This window comes from Rousettus aegyptiacus, unplaced genomic scaffold (assembly GCF_014176215.1).
Source record: "Rousettus aegyptiacus isolate mRouAeg1 unplaced genomic scaffold, mRouAeg1.p scaffold_m13_p_2, whole genome shotgun sequence".
In the NCBI taxonomy this organism is placed as follows: Eukaryota; Metazoa; Chordata; class Mammalia; order Chiroptera; family Pteropodidae; genus Rousettus; species Rousettus aegyptiacus.
Window position 1 is genome coordinate 1,909,249 of NW_023416295.1, and position 14,399 is coordinate 1,923,647.

The following is a 14,399-nucleotide window of genomic DNA, read 5'->3' on the forward strand; positions in this document are numbered from 1 at the left end:
TGCAAATGACAAACGGGAGGAGGGGAGTTTCGGTGCCGAAACTCAATCAACTATGGCAAAACCTGGCAGAGAGACAAAAATTTGAGAAAATTCTTCTAACGACTCTTTCGAGACCTGAATAATAAAACGTTGGGGCCGGTTGGGGACCAGGGGAAGCCGAACAGAACCGGCTGCTGAGCGCGGAGGGTGGGTGGCTCCCGGTGCTGGAGACTGGAGCGGCTACCTCCCCGGACGGTAATGCACCCGCGAAACAGGGCCACCACCCCTGCGTGAGCACCCTAACGCCCCACGGCCATTCTGGCTTCCAAACCTGAGGGGAAGGGTCTTGCAGAGCCCTGTCCTGTGTGAGCACCCTAACGCCCCACGGCCATTCTGGCTTCTAAACCGAGGGGAAGGGTCTTGCAGAGCCCTGCTCACAGTGGGCTTGCAAGTATCTGCGGAACGATCAGAACTATTCAAAACAGACTCTGACACCAGGCAGCCTGAAAAAACAACTTATCACTTCAAATATCTATTATTAAAAATGAGTTTAGGCTGAAAGAACGATTCCCTTAGGTGGCCTTCGAGAATGACGACTTTTACCGGAGTCTGACTGTGCAGGTGCTGCTTACTGACTGGATGGCTCTTAAAGCACAGGTCACGTGGTCTCAGACAGGCACGTGACCAAGGTCTACAAAACAAGACCTGTTCCCTTCCTCCACGTCCCAGCCTAAGTGCTTGTCCTTGCATTTGAAAACGCTCCTTTGAATAAACTCCAATACTCACTCCTGTTGGGCTCGTACCCCAAGTTTACGGATGGGTATTGATGAGGTTCCAGCCCCTGCCCTTGATCAAGATGATTGGTGGGGTGGGAAGTGGGCGGGGGAGGGGGGGAAGGTGCTTCCTGTTACTCATCAGGTCTCAGGAAGTTTCAAAGCTCGAATACTCAACACGAAAATTTTTAAATGATAAATGCAATTCTAGGGGGAAAGGCGCTGAGAAAATGCTAAACCCATGCTTCTGCCAGGAAATGGAGAGAGAAAAGGACAAAAAGTACAAAAAGTAGCACCTTAACTCTAGAGGCAAAATGTCACGGAACCCAGAGCTCGCTGACACGGTGTCCGTACCTCCCAGTGAGGGGGACCGGGGGCCTGCTTCCCAACACTTGCTTCGTCTCCGTTCACACGAAAACACAGGACGAGGAACACGGGATGTGGGAGAGGGCTGTGGCCGGCCAGGAGCCACGCCCGCCCCCCCGGCCCCACGGCCCCACGGCCCCTCGTGGCCCTGCCCTCCCGTCACTGGGACTGCGGTATGACTGTCCCGGCTTGGGTTTCTGGTGACCGTCAGACCACGAGGAGGGGTCCCCCCCAAATTCCCTTCCCCAGGCTTGCACATTCCCACAGGGTGGCCAGCCCTGCAGGCAGAGGATGCCTGTGAGTGACGAGGCTGGTGGCCAGGCCCTCGCCCTATAGGGAAGGTGACTGGGAGAATGTGGTACAGTCTGCAACGGTTTAAAGAGAAACTGGAAATCCAGATTCTTGTCTGAAATCTCACAAGTGTTAAAACTCTGGCCCAACTTTTCCACGGTGGCTCCGTGACCCAAACATGACCACACGGGGGAGTCACGGGGAGGCGGCTGGCGGCCTCTCCAGCAACGCGAGTTCAAATCTTCCAAACGGGAAAAGCCTCCGGTGGGGCCTGGCGTGGATGCCCTCACCGGGTGCAGCCCACAGGAGACCCGGGCCCGTAGAGAGGGACTCATTCGCCAGATGTCAGGGTCACGGAAAAGCCCGTGGCTCTAACTGCCACTGAAAGCTCGGCCGCCTCAGGGCTTCTGGCTCCGGCTCAAGATTACGAAAACGAGCAGCAAGCACCCTTAGCAGGTGTGGAAACACAGCACCTGCTTCCCAGGGGCCAGCCGCCCCGGCCACGCCAACCAGGGCCTCGATTCACGTGTGGGTGCCGGGCTTCGTGAAGCCTGGTAAAAGGCATTAGAAACTGCAGGGGAAATGCTGTTACACCCAACAGTTTGTTTTGTTTTTTAAAAAATAATAATCCTCTGTTCTTTCACCGTTCTAGTTGGGACGGTGGGAATTCTAGCTCAGCGGTCAGACGCGAGGGCTCGGGGCCAGGCCGGGGGCATCCGTGCGGGGCTGGCCGTGTGCGGGAGGCGTGTCCCCCGCTCCCACGGGTCGGGAGTCTGGGGCAGGCGCGTCTGGCACGCGCCCTCCCCGGCCCGACCTTGAACGAAGGTCAGAGACACACGCGCGATGGGACCGGGAGGGACGCCAAGCGACCGAGGCCGCGCCGCCGCCCGCCTCACCTCCTTCTGCTGCCGCTCCAGTTCCTTCATCCTGATGTCGCGGGCCTCGGCGCGGGCCGCGCGCTTCGCCGCCAGCCGGGCCTCCGCCTGGAACAGACCGGAGGAGAGTTCGTTAGTGGACGGACCAGGGCTCCCGCCGAGCGCGCGGCGAACAGGGAGCTGCTCAGGGCAGACCTCGCTCGGAGCTTCGGAACGACACGGGGCACGGCGCATCGTGGGCGCGCGGAGTTACGGGGGTCGTCGCGCCCGGCGGCAGTCACCGCGATGACGACGCCCGCGTCCCCGGCGCCTCCCGAGTGCCGGCGGCCCTGCCCCAGGGCTTCGCGTGTACCGCGCCACGTGCCCCTCCCTCCCAGCTGCTCCAGCGGGCGGGGACTGTCACCCCCGCAGTCCGCAGATGGGGGGAGCGAAGGCACAGAGAAGGCAGTGACTTGCCCGAGGCCACACAGCCCTGTTGGCAGCAGGGCTGGGCAGGGCGGCAGGTCGCTGGTCAGCCCCTCCCCTTACGGAGCAGGGAGCGGGGGCCGGGACGGGCTGCCGGACGCGTCAGAGGGCACAGGGCGGGCCCCCTGCTGCCCTCGGCTCCCCTCGGCGCTGCGGGGCCAGAAGCCTGCCTTGTCCCAAGGCGCAGACCAGAGGGCGTGGGTCCTGCGGTTAGAACTGCCTCGTGAAAGAAATCTGCCCCCACTCAAGTCGTCACTGCTCAGCTCCATCTTGCTCAAGAGCATTTTAAACGGGCCACCCGACGCCGTCGGCCCTGGCGCCTGAATGCCACCTGGATGCCGGTTCCCGTCTCCTCACGCTCGTTCACGAGTCCGGCTGAGACCACGGCGGCGGGGTGAGGCACACAGGTGTGTCAGGTCCCAGGTGTCCCGGTGCCAGATGAACCCCTCCTTCCATGAACACACTCGGGGCTACACCAGTTCTGTGTTCCCTAGATAACCCTAAAACGGGGCACCGGAGACGGCGGCCGGCGGTGAGGCGGCTGAGTCTCTCGCTGAGCGCGTCTCCCCGACAGCTGGGCGCCCCGCACGCAGGCTCATGACAGGACGGCGGGTCCTGTCGGGGCGCCCATCTCCCCCACCCCACGCTTGCATTAAATTACAAATTAACGTTCTTTCAAAGTTCCAACCTAAGCTGCAAACCGATCGCCATCACCGGTCAGAGGCTGGGGGCCGGGTCCGCGTGAGGGATTTATTCCATAACTTGGCGCCTTCATCAACCCAAGGCCACGTCCTTTGAACCAGGGGGTGTCCAAAGTCATGCCTGCACCAGAGCTTTGATTTCTTGTGGCCATTTTCTATTTGTAAACCGTGTCACACGGTGTGAGGGGCAAAGCAGGAGGGGAGGGGACAGTCCCTCAGGCTGACATCGGCTATGCCGACGTCCTCCGGCCCCGCCGACCAGCCAGCGAGAGGCCGGGCTTCACGCCGAGGGCCGCCGCCTCCCCAGACAGCCCGCGGGCTCGCATCTACACCGGACGGCTTGCGTGTAGGCTCACGTCTACACTGGACGACCTGCTGGCTCGCATCTACACCGGACGGCCCACAGGCTCAAGTCTACACCAGACGGCCCGCAGGCTCGTGTCCACACCGGGCAGCTCGTGGGCTCACATCTACACCAGACGGCCCGTGGGCTCACGTCTACACTGGATGACCTGCTGGCTCTCATCTACACCGGACGGCCCACAGGCTCACGTCTACACCAGGCAGCTCGTGGGCTCACATCTACATCAGACAGCCCATGGGTTTACGTCTACACCAGATGGCCCGTGGGCTCACGTCTACACCGGCGGGCTGCAGGCTCACATCTACTTGGTGCAGACCAGGCGGCCACAGCCCGTCAGCTGGGGGGAGGAGGAGAGGGGGGAGGAGGAGGGAGGAGGAGTGGAGTGTGAGGCAGAGAACAGGGGCCACCGGGGAGGGCGGGGTGCGGCAGGCAGAACGGAGGGTGGCCCCAGGGGGCCGGGCCGGGGTGCGTCCTCCGCCCGGGGTGAGCTCCGTGGCAAAGGCGAATGCCCACAGGGTGCAGGCCCCCCAGCAGCTGGCTCCGAGTTACCAAATGACGGATCGCGGGGTGGGCCCGGCCAGTCAGGCGAGTCCTTTAAGACCGAGCCTAGGAACCCTCCCGCTGGCCTGCGAGGGGGCCGCACGACCGGGCAGCCGGGCCCTCAGAGCCCAGGGCAGGCCGGGCTGACAGCCGCGGGCACACGGGGCCTCAGGCCTGCGGCAGCGAGGACGGGAGCTCTGCCCACCGCCACGGCAGCTCGGGAGGGGCCCAGGGCTCGAAAGCATGCAGCGCCCCAACACCTGGCCCGCAGCCGTGAGGCCGAGCGGGGGACCCGTCTCACTTGTGTCCAGACTCTTGACCCACGGAGCTGTCTCAAGCTGCCGAAGTTGTCACGCAGCAGAGACGGTGACGACCCGGGGAGGGGGTCTGAGACGACCCCTGCCTGCCAGTGCGGGTGACTCGGCGACCTGAGGGGACTCTGAGCACCTGCCCGCCTGGCCCTCCCGTCTGCCCGCCCGGCCCTCACCCACTCTGGGGCAAAGTTCCCTGAAGAAACGACCGTGTGAGCATGCGGCGCTGCCCCCCGGGGGCCCGCCCACCGGACACGCAGGCCCGCAAACTAACGTGCCATCAGACCCCGGCCCACGGGAAGGGGCTCCCGTCATACCCCGCCCCCGGTCCTCACGTCCAGCCCAAAACGTCCATCCTGTCCCTGAGGACACGCCCTGATTTGAAGGACACAGGCTTGGGTTCATTAAGGGACCACGTGAGCGAAACCAAGTTATAGAATAAAGCCCTGACGAGGACCGAGCCAGCCGAGCTTGAACACAGATCAACTGGTCTGGCTTCCCCTGAGATTAGAAGTTAGAAAGGAGGTGAGCTCGTCATTCAGTGCGACTCTGATCCCTGTGACTCGCGCCCTGTGCGGCTCCTGCATCTGGGGATTGGCATGCGACTCGCGTGGGAAGCAAAGTGCTCACGATACGGGAGACGGTGCCGGCCACGCTTTGGGCCTCTGGCTAAGCAGAGCCGGACGTGGGGGTCGGCACTGAACCCGGCGCAGGACCCGCGTCCGGCCAGCTGCGTGAGCATGAGCCTGTCACCGGCCCGAGACGCTGGCACCGCAAAACGACAGTTTTGACAAAATGACTCGCCCTACAACAAACACTGCCTTTGCCAAAAACACAGGACAGTCCGGCACAGAGCGCGAGAGGCGAAAATCACTCACGGGGCCGTCGTGAACTCGCCAGGGGAGACGCCAGATAGACTCGACCCCGAATCGACCCCTTAAGTGAACAGCGGCCACGGGGACGTGCAGACGTGAAGTCGGCCCCTCCCCCACGTCGCGTGAGGCCCAGACGGTTCCGGGGCCCGGCCACCCTTATCACGGCTCTGCCCGAGGCGGCCAGCAAAGGACTTTAAAGTCCAGTTTGGGTCCCCGGGGTCGGCGGATGCAGACGAAGCACTCGGTGACCATGAACGGTGACAAGTGCCACGGTGGGGGCTGCTCTGGAGAATTCTGGGTGTCGGGAAGACTTCCTGGGGGGCTAGTGCCCTATGCCAAACTCTGGTGAGCAAAGAGGCGAGAACCCGGGCTCGGGACCGTGTGACGAGGGCGCGTGGCAGGCGGGAGGTCGCGCGGGCCCAGTGAGGAGGCGCAGCCCTCGGCTCCACCTGGAACTCCATCGCGGAGGGACGCGGGGCCACCGAGGGGCTGTGGGAAGGGGCACGGCAAGGTCGGCTTCCGCTTCAGACGTGGCTCCAGCTGCGACGTGGGAGCAGGGGCCGGGCGGGTGGCGGCACGCGCAGGAAGTGAGGGGAGGCGGCCTCCAGCCTCGGTGTGGCCAGGAGGGGGCGAGGCCCCTGCCGGAAGCATCGGGAGCCCCCAAGGCAGCCACCACCCAGATGCCTGCAGTGCCGGGGTGCTCATGGGAACCTGAGTGCACCCACACGGTATTCTCACTGATGGCCCCACCTCGAAGGCCTGGGGGGAGGGGGCGGGGTGGTTGGAGTTGGGGGGGGGTGCCTGCATGCTACCCACCCCCTAGCCCCAATCTCAAGGGAGATGACAAAGTGGGGGTAGGGAGAAAGTAGGTGGACTAAGGGAATTTAGGATACAGAGTACACACTGCCTGGGCTTCGAAAAAAAAAAAAAGTTTAGAAACAAGCCCTCCCCCACCCCTACGGGCTGTTAAAGTTCTACAGCTCCCTCCCACTGGAGTTCAGGGACACTCCGCTGGTGACGGCCCCACGCTCCTTCTCCGTGACCTCAGGCTCTGGTCAGGCAGCAGCTCCCATCCAAGAGCCTGTGGGAACGGCCTCCAGAGGCCCTGGTGGCTTTCTCCAGGTCCTACGGGCTCCGCCAGGGCGGGGGGCTGCAAGCCGTCCGCTCCCCCCACCTCCGAGAAAGGCAGAGAGCTGGGCCCCAAAACTCACCTTTGTTGAGATACATCCTAAAACATTTAAGAATGAAACGAGTTGGCTCCGATTTGCCTTAAAATAACCTGGGGCGTGGGCGGGGAGTGGGCGGTGCCTCCGTGTGGGCTGACAGCTGTCGGGGCTGAAGGTGGGCCGCGGGGCTCTCTAAACCCAGGGCTGCCACCCCGTCCTGCCCCAGCAACAGGGGCACCGCTGGGGACCTGTCAGAGGCGCAGGATGGGAGGCCCCACCCAGACCCGCTGAGTCAGAGCCCTGGGTGGCGAGGCCTGCAGCCACTGGGGCTTCACGAGCCCCCCCCCCCGCCCCCCGGCCCCAGGAGGCTGCAGGCACGGCTCCAGTGTGGGAACCTCTGCTTTCTGTCACCCCATCTGCCTTTGAGTTGTTTGACAGTTTTCACAATAAATAGCAAGGAAGGAAGGGGGAGAGGGGGGAGGAAGGAAATGAGGGCGCCCAAAACCAAAGCCGGCGGGGTTCTGCTAACAGGGTTCTGCTGTTAGTGCTGCTGCCCTGCCGTGGGGTGCCCCCCTCCCCCCTCCCCCCCCTCCCCTCCCCTCCCCTCCACTCCTTGCTGCCCGCAGGGTCGGGGTGGAGGAAGGAGGAGCTGACCGAGCCAGCTCCACAGGTCCAGGCTCCCGGGCTTTCTCCAGAAGGCCCCCAACGTCTCCCCTGTCAGGGGACATGGCCTGGCCCTTCCCCCAAGGACCCTCCCGTCCTGGCCGGGAAGCCCGGGGACGGCGCTTGCCAGACGCTGGCGCCCTTTGCTGGAGGAGACGGCTGAGATGGGAGACCCCACGTGTCCCCCGAGTTGCCTCATTATGACCCTAAGAAGCTGAACCCTTCAGTCCACGGGCCACGTCCACGGTTTATCTGACCATAGACGTGATGGCACCATGACACTGAGGTGACCCGTGGAGCACGCGATGCTAAAGGCGCAGAGCGGCACGGGTCCGAGCCCCGCGGCTTCCGGGACCCGTCGTTCCAACGCGCCGGGCCTCGCGGCCAGGGTCTCGGAGGCCAGCCCTGCCGTGCCCAGCGGCGTCCAGGCTGCGTCCGGAGGCAGAAGCGCAAGGCCGGCCGGGAGCCGACGACCAAAGTGACACTTCTCACTGTGACATGCCATCCCGGGCGGCACAGACGGGGGCCTGGAGGAGTCACGGGCAACACAGGGCTAGTCAGCGATGAGTCCCTGCGCTGAGCCTTGGGCTGACGGGCTCTAGCTCAGCCCCAGCCATGGGTGGACGTGGACCCTACAGGAGCGGGACACGCGGCTACAGGATAAACAGCCAGACGCACGCCTGGCCCCGCAGCGACCAGACAGGCTGGCTCGGAGCAGCAGGAATTCTGAGCTGTCACAGAAAGCAGTCCTGCAGAGATAAGGGCTGAGCTCCCCCTCAGGCGGGGTCAGGGGCCTGGACAGCCCAGCTGGGGGGCTGGGCCCAGCAGAACAAGAAAGAGTAGTTACCCAGTTATCCACCAGGACAAAGGAGGAGGCCCTGCAGGGGCCCGCCGCCTCCAGCCTTGTGCCCCAGCCGCCTGCCCCTCTCCCCCCCAGGGGCCTGCGCCTCCAGCCTTGTGCCCCAGCCGCCTGCCCCTCTCCCCCCCAGGGGCCTGCGCCTCCAGCCTTGTGCCCCAGCCGCCTGCCCTTCTCCCCCCCAGGGGCCTGCGCCTCCAGCCTTGTGCCCCAGCCGCCTGCACCTCTCCCCCCCAGGGGCCCGCCGCCTCCAGCCTTGGCCCTCAGCCGGCCTGCGGTGCAGGGAGTGCGAGCAGTGGGAGGAGCTGCGCAGAGCGGGGCCCCAGTGCCCGGCACCCCAACTCCAGCAGCGCCTGGGGTTCTGCATCTGTATCCTTCTCATGGCCCCTGCCCGTTTAACTACCTGGAGGGCCCCAGGTGATGCTCCCCAGAGCACAGAAACGTGGCAAACGTGGCGGCCACAGGTCCTGACGTGGGTGGGGAGGGAAGGGGTGTGTGGCGGGGGGCAGGCTGGCCGGCCTTCTTGAGAGCCCGCACCACTCGGGGGTCCCCGGCTCTCCGCACACGCCCCACGCCGCGGCGCTTGCCTGGGATGTGGCCGCGTGTGATCTCAGATCCGAAGATGCGGCACCCCGCAGCCACAGGAAACGTCCTGCCCTCAGCCCTGCAGGGACCCGAGCGGACCCAGAGTCATGCGTGAAAGCCGGGAGGCGTGGGGCCCCCACCCACAGCGGCTCTTCCGAAAGGGACCGAGGCCTGCTTCCCGCGTCCTCCACGCAGGCTGAGACCGCCCTGGGGACCAGAAAGGCACAGCAATGATAGTGCAGAAGCCGGCTCCCCACCCTGAGCCCGGGGAACCTCGCGGCACAAGGCTGGCATGCCAGCGACCGTGAGCCGGGATGGGGCCGGCGGTCCAGGGCGGCTGTTTGGGAGGAGATGTCCGTACACACTAGAACACGGCCTGGGCCTTGGACACCTCGCGGGACCTCCATGGCTGCCGCCTCCCAGCCTGTCTCCTCTGGTGGCAGGCGGAAAGGGCGCCCGTGTGGGGGGTCGGAGAGGCGCGGCGTCCGGCAGCTGGGCGGCATCTCGCAAGCCAGAGGAAGTGTCGATACCGGCCGTACACACTCGCTTCGGCCTCAGCTTGCACAATCGAAAAACTAGACTGTTCTTCAGGCCACATGCCGTGACCGTAGTTTATAACCTCCCGGGAAAAGTTTAGGGATATTTAAAGTTTGCTCATGTCCGTGAAAGAGGACTCGTAGGCAGGTGAGCCCAGTCCGCTCAGAGACAAGTGGGGGCCTCTGTCCACGTGACCCCTCCCCCCGCCCCTGAATGAGGATGGAGCAGAGCTCCCGACGGGGCGGGCCGGAGCCTCGCAGGTCACGCACACAGGCCCGTGTCCAAGTGGCTTACAGTGTGTGGTGCGTTTCCTGTCTGGCATAGACGGCGATTGTTGTACAGAGGGACTGTGAGGCTGTGACGGGGTCCCTTTCCTGAGTCACCTTTGCTACAGGAAGTGGAAACAGCCATCAACTTTTGTTCTGTGTAAACCCCCAACCCCTCATAGGCAGTAGATTCTAAAAATACTCCGCTATTCAAAGCAACCAAGCAGACTTGGCCGTGAAGTCTCCTGCCAGGCCGGCTGCTCCCCGACGGTGGCCGGTGCTGGCCTCTGCACCATGCGACCACTGCCCCCGTGTCCCTCGGCTGCCACGTGCCTTGTTCTGTCATCTCAAAGGCCCCGCTGTTCAAACCCTCACTGAGGCACAGTCCGTCCCTGGCAAGGGCCCCTCCTTCCAGCCACAACTGCATTTACAATGGCCGCGGAGGGAGGCGCTCGGATGACAGTTGTCACTTGGGGGAGGTTACTTAACAGGGCATTTTGAAAATGTTGGGAGTCGAGAAATCACAGTGATGGGGGCGGCGGGGGACTAATGGCATTCAGGGGCAGGGCGTGGCATGCCAGCCATCCTGCACAGGGACAGGCCTGCACGGCCAGGATCACCGCCACTGGCTGCCCGAGCGGGCAGCACAGCCCGGCACCACCTTCAGAGCTGCGGACTGACTCCAACGTCCACAGAAGCTCAAGGCGCATCCCGCGCCGTTTCCCACACCCTGGCCCTCCCCGGAACGCGATCCGCACGGAAGCCAAGGGCAGATCACACGCGGTTTTGTTCAGAACTTTCTCAAGAGTTAGTCGCTGCCCTGGAATTTCACACCACGGCAGCGGCGCGCGTGGGGTGTGCGGGCCTCGGACAGCGTGTCTACGTCGGCCGCGCCGGCAGCGGTGACGCTGGGCACAGGTGTGAGCAGGCGTGCGCGGGTGTGCACAGGTGTGTGCAGCCTCCGACGGCTGCGGCCATCAGCGGGACACCGGCGCCTGGGCCTCGTGGAGCCGAAACTCACACTCTGCTGTGCTTTGCCTGCATGTCATTTCTTTTCAACGTTACGGTTAAAACCGGCTACTGCCTTAAGATGGGTGTGCTGTGAAGTTCACTTGAGGCCAGAAATGCGGATGTTCAAAACTTGTTTTAGGGGGTGTTGGCTCTGGCAGAGCTGTGAACCACAGCTTTAAAATCTGGAGTGGAACGGGGGTGGGGGGCTGAGCCCCCCCTGCACAGCCACACGTGGTAAAGAGCCCGGCCACAGGCTCAGGGCGCAGGTCTCCAGGCCAGTACTTACGCGGCAAAATAAAGAAGACACATGTTATCGATGTTACTTGAAGATGTGGAGGATAGAAAGTTAAAGACTGACGTTCAACAACTGGTATGTTTAAGACACTATGTTTCCATCAAAATCAACTCAGATGAGTCACGGAGCAGACTGCAGAATTATCACAGGCTTTCAGGATGTAACAGCAGCCTTCAAAGGCGGCTTTACCTCGGCCCAGAGGAGCTGACACCCCATCCTTCGCTCCTGGGGGACCCAGCGGGAAGACCCAAGAAGGAACAGGTGCCAACTCTTGCTGGCCCGGGGCCGCAGGGTCCTCAGCACAGGGAGAGTGTCCGGAGGGGGTGCCTCACGGCCTGGCCGCCAGTCTTCGTTCTTCCTCTACCCAGCTATGCGAGCTCGGGCAAGTTACGCCCCTTCCGAACACCAGCCTTCGGCACAGGGGGCCGGGGCCCAGGCCCCTCCTTCCCCCCTGAGACGCCGCACTTCTGCACAGGGGTGAGGTAACACGGACGCCGAGGCTGCCCGTCCGTCTTTCCCCATTCGCTACTGGAGATCTCCCTATTTTATTATCAGAATAATAAACTTCTTTAAAGTACACTATGTACCAAAACAATGAACATATTAATCAGAAACTTAATTATTCATGTTACTTCGTCGAGTGCAATGACTAATAACACCTGCTCGAACGTCACAGCACAACCTTTGGCTTGGCAATGACCCCGCCTCCTGCCGAGGAGTCCAAACGCTACACAGAATCCTGCGTGCAAATTTCTCCTCTTGCTAACATGTTTTTAATTTTTTTCTGAGACGAGCGAACGTTCACATTTCCTTCAAAAGTCTCAGCATGCTGGATCTACCAGTAAGAGTGTGACGGCCACACATAACTGTGCCCGTGGCTGACTGGCAGGGGGCAGCAGCCTGGCTCACCTGCGCGCACTGCAGGTGACACGTTCCCTCGCTTAGCCCGCTCCGCTCGGGGTCCTCCCCGTGAACCCCACACCTTTAAGGTGCCACCAAGCACTGAAGTCACTCCTCCTCAGAACGAGGCTGGACACTGCAAGGCAGCACACGACTACTCACGACCTTCCCTACCCCCAAATGACAGTCCTGGAGGCAGCCCGGGAAGAAAGAGCCGCCATTGCATGCACCCTCCCGGGCCCGGCTGCCTGGGGCGGGGAGGCCGGGCGCCGGAGCACGCTGCCACGGGAACCGAAAAAGAAATTTCTGCAGCTCTTTCCATGTCCGCGATTCTTTTCCTTATTTAGAAAAACCAGGTCTACGGAGTGGTCTTCCGTTTTGAAAAGTGTTGCAAATGACCAGAAACGAAAGGAAACGTTCGATAAAAGGAAGACTCCCAGACGTGCATCCAGGAGCAAGGACCTGTGTCCCAAGAGGCTGCCTTCGTCGAAGGAAACCCTCCAGCCCTGACACTGGGGCCGTGAGGCCCTCAGGGCCGCAAAGAGAAGTGAGGGCAGCAGCCACCAGGCCGCCCCTGTGGCTTGCTTCCTGCCAGACCCTGCCCGGAGCCCCGCACAGAGTGGGGACAGTTGTCAGCACCGGCTCGGAGGCGGCAGGCCTGGAGCCGAACTAGCCCCACTGCCCGCGGGCTGTGAAGACCCAGAAAAGGCTCCTGGCCTTTGTGGGCTTCAGCTTCCTCTTTATCTGGAGATAACGAACCGTCTCATGAGGCCACGGCCAGGGTTGGGGAAGACGTCCACAGGAAGCACGTGGCAGGGCTGATGTGGCAGGGCTCAGGAAATGCCACCTATGGGTACCAAGTGTCCAGTGTCTGCAGAAGAGCGAGGAGCCCGCAGTGTGTGGCCCGCTCAGGGTAAGGTCAAAAGCACCAGCGGCCCCCACCCGGAGGAAGTGGGAGCCAGGGTCAGAGGAGGGGCGGGGGCGGTCCTGCCTGGCCCACCAGAGGCCACCCCTTCTCCTCCCCGGAAGACGCTGGGCCGGCTGCAGCAGATGATGAACATGTGAGGACCAGAAACGATGGTGCTTCCGCGAGCTCCATCGCACAAACGTAGAAACGAAACAATTTGGTTAAAATTAAAAGTAAATCGCCACTATAGTAATTCAAGGTAAATTTCGTCTCCGGGACAAAGTAGTCATTCTTTAGATTTAAGGCGAAACTGCTTTAACGCTGTCCAGTTACAACATTAAGGAGAAACCACTAGAAACTCTGCGCCCCCCCCCCCCCATGAATGAATGAGTCTCAGAATATACATTTTGATTTTGTGTGGTGGGGTTCTTGTTTTTTGTTTTTGGTTGATTTGCTTTGGAGTTTGGCTAGGGGACGGGTATTTTAGTAGTGGTCAAAAATCGAACGCATAGCAATTCCGAATTATTAAATCTGGGATTTAGTCAAAATAATGCTTGAACTTAAGAGAAAGAAGTTAACTTACTTAATTTTATCTAGGTAGCCTGAGCAGTGAAAGCTCTAGTAAATCCAGGCACATAAGCTTCTTTATTTAAGAAAACAAGCTAAAGTGTGGGTGGCCCAGAGTTAAAACCATCAGGTGACAAGAGCTGCTCTCCTGCCCACCCTGTGTCCGGCAGACGTAACCGGCTTATTTCAACAGCAGGTCGGTAATTCGCTCCTTTGGGGGCTCTGGGCCCCCACGATTGATAGTTTTAAACATGAACAGAGACTTCGGGAACCGTGGCATGTGAGTAACCAACCGGTCACCCGCATTGCTGTGCTGAGTCACACGGCCTGACATTCCAGGGCTAAGCAGCCCCTCGGCAACACTGCCTTTGAGGACCAAAGAGCGCAGGACGCTGAGCCTCACGATCCCGGAGAGGCGACCTAAGGACCTGGCTTCCCTCAGGTAGTGCTCTCCCGACTTCGCTAGGAAAGTTTTGCAACTATAAATAACTTGATTTCCTGTGCTCTGTATAATTGGCAGTTTAGACTGCAGGGTTTAATTTTTTTTTTTTTTTTTTTGCTAAGGAGGCTTATGCTGGGTGATATGAGTTCAGGCTGAACAGAAACTAACTCTGAAAGAAAAAAGGGAAATCTAGTCCCATCTTTGCCCTCATGCGAAATGAAGTAACTTAGTATTTTTTACATCTTAACTGTCCAAGGAAATGACCCATCTAAGGCAAACCACGTGATTCCAGGGCTCATAATGCCAGACCGCGCCCGCAGGACCAGCCACCTCCGCCTGCGTCCCTGCCGCTTCCCTCAACGCTCCCACCGGCTGGGGCCTGGGGAGCCTGGCACAGGTCCCCACGGGAGACGGGGCTTGGAGGCTGCACACGCCTCACCCCGCCAGCCTCTCGGGACAGGGCCGGTGGCTCTGTCTGGGCTTCCTGCTGACCGGTATGTGGAAAGCAACCCGAGGTGACACAACCCATCTCAAACATGAGGAAGTGACAAGAGCTGCAGAAACCGGTGGTTTCTACCGTGTCCGCCCACACGGCTCCAGGGCGGTGGAGGGGAGCCAGGCCTCCTGCTCACATCCCGCTCTCGCTCTGCGGGGTGCGGGGGAG

The 14,399-nt window shown here is 61.5% G+C and overlaps 1 protein-coding gene across 15 annotated transcripts in view; it reads right to left on the reverse strand.

Moving 5' to 3' along the window:
• The window catches only part of LRRFIP1 (LRR binding FLII interacting protein 1), a 117,647-nt gene that overhangs the window by 60,443 nt on the left and 42,805 nt on the right, over window positions 1-14,399 (reverse strand). For all 15 annotated transcript variants that reach the window (XM_036236465.1, XM_036236464.1, XM_016144278.2 and 12 more), the window contains exon 2: window positions 2,306-2,392. In XM_036236465.1, coding sequence (XP_036092358.1) covers window positions 2,306-2,392 — 87 coding nt within the window. The remainder of the gene's footprint in view (window positions 1-2,305; window positions 2,393-14,399) is intronic.